The 7,478-nt window shown below is 48.2% G+C and overlaps 1 protein-coding gene across 3 annotated transcripts; it reads left to right on the plus strand.

Annotated features, from left to right (window-relative positions):
- LOC103004076 (C-C chemokine receptor type 1) lies at positions 1–6,433 on the plus strand. Of its 3 annotated transcripts, none has more exons than XM_007168866.2 (2): positions 1–209; positions 3,903–6,433. In XM_007168866.2, exon 2 carries the CDS (start codon positions 3,970–3,972, stop codon positions 5,035–5,037), a length of 1,068 nt encoding a protein of 355 aa, XP_007168928.2. In that variant the 5' UTR covers positions 1–209; positions 3,903–3,969; the 3' UTR covers positions 5,038–6,433. The 3 variants fall into 3 exon arrangements, with proteins under 3 accessions (XP_007168928.2, XP_007168929.2, XP_007168927.2); XM_007168867.2 differs by lacking the exon at positions 1–209 and adding an exon at positions 717–796; XM_007168865.2 differs by lacking the exon at positions 1–209 and adding an exon at positions 738–878.
- The last annotated feature ends 1,045 nt before the right edge of the window (positions 6,434–7,478 follow it).

Here is a 7,478-nt window from a genome sequence, read left to right on the forward strand (position 1 = left end):
TGTGGCCATTCATGGACACCCAGTGGTACAAGAAGAAGAACGTTGTCCCCTTCTTGTTGTTCTGAAAGACTGAGACCCCAAGTTCTATCTCCATCATCACACAGGAAGCTGAGAACTTCTGACTCAGTCAGGATCTTGACCTTGAATTCATAAAGACTCTAAAAGCTCCAGAAACAAACGCTTCGTGGACACAATCCCCTGAAACCAGTGTAAGTGGCACTTGTCTTTTCTGTTCATCAGTCACTGTTGAGGGCAGTGTTGTTTGCATGTGGCCAGGTTGGACTGTAGTCCTTCTCCCGTTGCAGGAGGTGACTTGTTTACCTGGCTGTCTCCTCAAAGGTGGGGAATTCTTCGAAGGCCAGGCAGATGTCTAAGTAACACACCCATGCACCTGTAAGGCAGTGAATTGTATAGCAATACTGAGGATGGAAGGATTTATAAGACTGGGTGCTCAGATGTAAAATAAGCTGTTCTTTTTGTTTTTGGGGGGTCTGTTTTTGCTAAAAACAGGATGCTTTCTTGTATGATTGGTTGCTAGTGACTAATTAAGAAAGTCAGCCCAGTATTAAGGGACAGGAGGCACTTTCTTTGGAAAGCTATTCAAGACACTGACAGTTGCCAAGTTTCCCCACGTAAACAAAACCCAAACGTTGGGTAAGAAGAAGTTGTAGCAAAAGGGAAGTATTAATTAGAAAAACTTTGCAGATGCAAGGACGATTTGATACTGAGACAATTTCTTAAGAAGACTAAACCCAAGGATCCTCAAGATCAGGACTGTGGGATGTCTTTGGAGGAGGTAGGATTTCACCTACGGGAAGGCAGGGAGCTGGCCAGGTGACCTCCTGGGAGGCATCCATTCTGGTCTAACAAAGAGGCAGGTAAGAATTTGGTTCTGAAAATACAGGGACATGGGGGCTACTTGGAGGTATTTACTTCAACCTTTCCTCCTTTAAATCTGGAGGGTCCCAGATTTTCAGAATTAGAAATTCCCAGAAGTTTGCATAGCCTGCCCCCAGGCTGTGTGCCACTCACTGACCCTTTAGCTGGCTCACAGGACAACTCTAGGCTATTCAGACTGCAGGGCGTTGATGTGCTGGTAAATGTTTAATAGCTGACTCTCCTAAAAAAGTGCCCTGATATCTAGTGTTTCCTGATTTCCATGTGTAAATATTCCCATTCTGGTTGACTCCAAGCTACCAACATGCTGAATGCAGAGTTGGGAAGAGGTACACACTGCTGGCTTTTATGAATTAGTGTAAGGCACCTCCTGCACGCCACCAGGCCAGGGTGTCTTCTACCATCACAGACTGCCCTTTGTCTTTTCAGAGACTTGCCCAACTCCGAGGTTAAAGGATGCTGGCACTGGAAAGTTCCAGGCTCCAGGGCTGCAGCTGAGCACTAGTGCAGTGACCTGGGGCAGACTTTTGTAGCAGACTGCAGCAGGGCTGGCACATGGCATGGCAACATGCTCCTTTGGTCTCTCCTCCAAGGCCTTACCGCAGCCCATGTCCCTTTAGGAGCAACATACTCTGGAGCTGGTGCCTGGTGCCTGACAAGTTGGGGCAATAGTGAATGGAGTTGGAGGTGGGGAGTGGTAGCCTGGTGCCTGACAAGTTGGGGGAATAGTGAATGGAGTTGGAGGTGGGGAGTGGTAGCCTGGTGCCTGACAAGTTGGGGGAATAGTGAATGGAGTTGGAGGTGGGGAGTGGTAGCCTGGTGCCTGACAAGTTGGGGCAATAGTGAATGGAGTTGGAGGTGGGGAGTGGTATGAAGGTGACTTTCTGTTCAAATGGCACCTGGCAGTGCTGACTCAGTTTGCCTTCACCTTTGCCAAAATTCCCCAGAAACTGGGCTCACGGGCTCAGCCTTGCACCCCTTGCTCACCGTGCTGCCTGCTGCTAACACTGTAAACCTGGCCGCCCGCCCACCCACAAGTGCTGACTGCCAAGCGGAGCTGTCAGCACTGGCAGTGGCAGCAAAAATCAGAAATTGCCAACACAGCTTGTTTAGTGACTGGCAGCTTAGGTTTCTCCAGAAAGAGGCTTGACCGGGATATGCAAGTTTGGAGATGGTGGAGTGAGCCATAGGGATGGATTTGATGGGAAATGACAGTCCCCCAGCCAGGGTGCCCAACAACCCGCCCCCCCCCCCACCCCCAGCCCCATGTGCCTTAATCTCCGAATGCCACTGCAGAAATGTGAATTTTGTGAGCAGGAAACATTCATTAAGCACTGTAGAAGGAAGAGCACTGGAGACTCCAGCGTCAAGATGGGAATTATGATGTAGGTTCCACTCACCTTACTGATTGGTGTTTAGGTCAAATCAATTTAGATTGATGGCCACATTTTGGAAATTTCAAAGCGTAGCGCAGATGGAAGGGACTGTCAGTGTCTATCACTGTCAAGCAGGATTCATCTTCCAGATTAACTACAGAGAGACCTGGTAGGGAGTGGGGTACATTGGCCAGAATAGGATTGAAGCCTGGGACATTCCTCGTGGTGCTGGGCCTCAGAACGGGACCCCTTCAGGGAAGGAGGTCCCCTAATATTTACCGAGGGCACGATAATTGCCAGGGGATGGCTCAGACATTGCCTTAGAGTAGCCCTGCAAGGTAAGGCTTACTTTCCCACATTACAGATGAGGAATGGAGGCTCAGAGAGGTAGGTTAACTTATCCAAGGTCACAGAGCCGGTAGGTTACACCAAAGCCTGTGCTCCCTTTGTGGAGGCGTCTTCAATAAGTGATTGGAAAGGAGTGCTAAAAACAGGGTCTGGGGAAGTTCTACAAAGGCAAGCTATCTAATGGTTTTTTGTTTGTTTTGTTTTGAGGCAACCCTGGTTTAAAATATCTAAAAACTTATTTTAGGAGAATTCCAGCCTCTTTCTGGTCACTGTGTGACACTTCCTGGCTTGAGGCTGTTCTGAGCCTTTCTTCCCCCAAAGCCCCCTCTTCTCCATACCATGTCACCCCACTCCTCCTAGCCTGTGCTTTCCTTGAATCCTCCTCACGGCTGTCACTGGAGGTCTACAGTGTTACCTGGGTAACCTCAGAAGACCGTGTGACGTGGGCCAGGCTGGGCCCACTCTGGTGCCCTCAGTGTCCTCATCTGCTGAGGGATGGGTTGACCTTCTAGGATTTCTCTATGGCTGCAGTATTGGTGTTTGGTGTAGGGTAATTTTTTACATTACAGAACATCCTTAGCCCTGCCTACCAAATGACAGTAGTGTACCCCAGTCTTCGTGACGACCAAAAAAAAAAAAAAGTACACATTTTCATGTGCCCCCAGGACACTGTATCACCCCTGGCTGAGAATCTTTTTAGGCCCAAAAGCCATAAAGATCCGTTTGTAAGTTTTTGACTCTCAGCCTTGACTATTTTCCTTCCCAGCATCCCTCTGGGGACACCATGGTACAGAGTCAATGCTTGTGATTGGGGGCAGGAGAGCCAGGTGGTTTCAGGAATGGGCCTGAGAGTGGTACACACCTGTGTTTGAGCTCCAGCTCTTGTTCTCACCACCTTTGTGTCCTAACTACTCCCAGTTTATGTGTCATCACCTCTAAAATGGGGAACGATAATGGTACCCCCTCAAAGGTTGTTTAACACTAAGTCCAGGGCCCAGTCCATCGGAAGCACTGGGGAAGCATTGGTCATGAATAGTGTGGTGAGGCCTCCCTTTGTCTGCGCTTTCCATCCACCAGACTTTTCCTTCACAACACCCATTGCCAAAGCAATGAGTGATGTGTATATGCCTTGTTTATTAATGTGTTAGACTACCAGTTGCATGAGGGCAGAGAGGACCTGGGTCTCCCTTGCTCAGCAGGGCATGATACACAGTAGGCACTCGGTAAACAGTTGCCAAGTGGTTAAAGACATATAATCACTGCCTTGTTCTTGTTATCCAGAGCCCACTGCCTTTAATAGCAAAGTAAACACGGAAAACATTTCCCTTGACCCGTGGGAGAAGCCAGGATGGAAACTTCCACCGCCCCAAAGGACTATGACATGACCACAGAATACGACTATGGGGACACAACCCCGTGCCAGAAGGTACAGGAGAGGGCCTTTGGGGCCCAGCTGCTGCCCCCCTTGTACTCAGTGGTATTTGTCATTGGCCTGATAGGCAACATCCTAGTGGTCCTGGTCCTCATGCAATACAAGAGGCTCAGAAGCATGACCAGCATCTACCTCCTCAACCTGGCCATGTCTGACCTGATCTTCCTCTTCACGCTGCCCTTCTGGATTGACTACAAGCTGAAGGATAACTGGGTTTTTGGTGACCACATGTGTAAGTTGCTCTCTGGGCTCTATTTCATGGGCTTGTACAGCGAGATCTTCTTCATCGTCCTGCTGACCATCGACAGGTACCTGGCCATTGTCCATGCTGTGTTTGCCCTGAGGGCTCGGACCGTCACCTTTGGTATCATCACCAGCATTGTCTTCTGGGTCCTGGCCATCTTGGCTTCTGTCCCGGGCTTGTACTTTTCCAAGACCCAGTGGGAGTTCACTCACTACACCTGCAGTCTTCATTTTCCTCCTGAAAGCCTAAGAAAGTGGAAGCAGTTCCAGGCTCTGAAACTGAACATTGTGGGGCTGGTGTTGCCTCTGTTGGTCATGGTCGTCTGCTACACGGGGATTATAAAGATTCTGCTCAGACGACCAAATGAGAAGAAGTCCAAAGCTGTGCGGCTGATTTTTGTCATCATGATCATCTTCTTTCTCTTTTGGACCCCGTACAATCTGACTGTGTTTGTTTCTGCTTTCCAAGACTCCCTGTTCACCCATGAGTGTGAGCAGAGCAGACAGTTGGATCTGGCCATACAAGTGACGGAGGTGATCGCCTACACACACTGTTGCATCAACCCCGTGATCTACGTCTTTGTCGGTGAAAGGTTCCGCAAGTATCTACGGCAGTTGTTCCATCAGCTGGTGGCCGTTCACCTGGCTAAATGGCTCCCCATCCTCTCCACGGAGAGGCTGGAGAGGGTCAGCTCCATGTCCCCCTCCACTGGGGAGCATGAACTCTCTGCTGGGTTCTGACTCAGGCCCCTGGAGGCTGACCCAGGACCCAACAAGAGTGACCTGCCTGGCATGCCAGCTGGGGAGGAGGCAGCTTGGGTGTCCTGGCCAGATTATGATGCATGACGCAGATGGAATGGTAGCCACGTGGGGCTGAGGGAGCTCCAGGTGCTCTAGACCAAATCACCTCTGGGGCTTGAGTTTTCTCTGTGAACTTCCCTTTGGTGGAAAGGAGATGAATAAATGAAACAGGACATTCCAGAAGACTGGGACAAAGGCTGACCAAGAAGGGCTTGGTCCCAAACAGGAATTCAGATTTGTGAACATTAACATTTTTAAACCAAACCACTGAGCATCTGCCACCCTTGCCCCGTCACCAGTGAACTTGGAAATAGTGATTTCCACCACGGACTCCACTCTGAGCCGAGAGCCAGTCAGGAGCCGGCAGCTGCCTCCACCCACCCACCCCACTCCCACTGCAGGATTTAGGCTCTTGGAAACCCGGAGGAACCTAGGACTCATGATGGAAGAACTTGACATCTAATGGGAAGTAGGATTGGGGAACTTCTTTTGGCAGTGGAACTAAGAAAGCCCTTGGATGGAATTTTTATATTCACTAAAATTGAACAATTCACGCAGTGGGCTGGACACAGACGAAATGTATAAAATGCTGTACTTCTTGAAATAACCAGGGAGTGGAGGAAGTCATTACTTCCATTTAACATCCCTTTCTTTCTGAATATTTTTCAGAATCTCCCTTTTCTGTAAGTTGAGGGATGTGGCAGTAAATTCTGACAGCTTTATTGCAGAAATTAACAGGCAAAAGGAGACCGGATTGATTTTCTTCCTCTGGTTCTCCATCCAGACCTTTTAGTTGTGTGGCTCAGAGTTCTGGCAGCCACCTTACACACTTCAGCAGAACAGGGACCTGGTGTGCAAGCTGATGGGGTTTGAGGCTGGGAGGGTAACGTCTACCAGGAAGGGTGGGGGGACCCTGTCGATGTAGGAAGTCGAGGAGACCTTAACTCAAAGAAACTTCTTAATCACCCTAAAGGTCCTTAGCACTTCAGCTCTCACCTGAAGTGCGATAGGACTTCCTATCCATTATGTCTTCTTCCGTTTTCCCTCAGACATATATTTCTTTTAAAATAATTTTCCCAATAACAAAAATTGTTTTCTAGAAAAGCTTAAAAACACAAAGGGAAAAAAATATCAAAAGCATTCATAATCCCCCTACCCAAAGACAACCACTGTACATTCTTTGATGTATTTTCTTTTAGTTTTTTTTTTCTCCTATGCATATCTATGTTCATGAGCAAGATGGACTTCAGCTGTATTTACTCTTCCACTGTTGTTGTTTTTCAGTAGAAGTATGTTGGGAACACTTTCCTAGGCAATAAATCATTTCAAAGCATTGGTTTTGGTGCCTGCACTGAATTCTACCATAGGAATTCACCCTAATTTACTCCGCCTACTTCCCCGTGATTGCTTGTGCAAATCAATTCAGTCCGGCAGCAGTGACTGAGGGACCTGCTTTGTTCAGAGCGAGCTCTTTGGGACCTGGGAGACATGGATGCAAGAGGAATGTCTGTTCTCACAGAGCTGTCAGTGCAGTGGACAGGTACAGGGATGCCATCTGAGCCCAGGCGGGACGGGTGGACCTGCCCCAGAGCCCATGGTGCCAGGGCAGCAAAGCGGAAGAAGGACTCCATCAGTCAAAAAGCACCCTAAGTGAATGGGTGTCCCACCTTACATCACAGTGACACCGTTGAGCTGGCCTCTCATGGACACTAGAATTTTGTGCTCTTACCAAGTCACCCTCTCCTTCAGTCAGGGACCTACTGTGTTTTCCTGCTGTCCTTATGCAAAGAAGCTGGTGTCATGAAGGTTTAGGAAATTTTTGTCTGGGGAAGAAGAGGTCACGCTGCACTGGGTTTATGCTTCCACACAGGAAACGTGGACAAATATAGGCTTCAGGAGCAAGGCGGGTGTCAACTCTCCGCTTGTAAACCTGCCAGGCCTCTCTGCGGTGTGAAGAGAAGAAGGCTTAATGGACTTAAGAAACATTTATTTGTCCACTACTTTGGTAAAATAACACTGCCTCAAAAAGTACTACTGGATCCACAGCAATATCATAATGAAGACTATTTCACAACATCCTCCAATTCAATTTTTGAAATAATACTTATTTTAAAACTTGTTACAAAGGCAGTCTGTGTTCATTGTAGAAAGCTGGAAACAGGAAAAAGCCCAAAGAAGAAAATGGAAGCACCTGTAATTCCACTACCCAAATGCAACCTCTCTTAGCGTATTAGTGATTTAGTGTGTTACCTTCCAATGTTGTTTTCTAAATGTGCGTGTGCGCACGCATGCGCGCGCACACACACACACACACACACACATATCCAATCACACTTAACATTTTTTTGTGTATCCTCAGTAAAGTTTGACACATAGCAAGC

This window comes from Balaenoptera acutorostrata, chromosome 10 (genome assembly GCF_949987535.1).
Source record: "Balaenoptera acutorostrata chromosome 10, mBalAcu1.1, whole genome shotgun sequence".
In the NCBI taxonomy this organism is placed as follows: Eukaryota; Metazoa; Chordata; class Mammalia; order Artiodactyla; family Balaenopteridae; genus Balaenoptera; species Balaenoptera acutorostrata.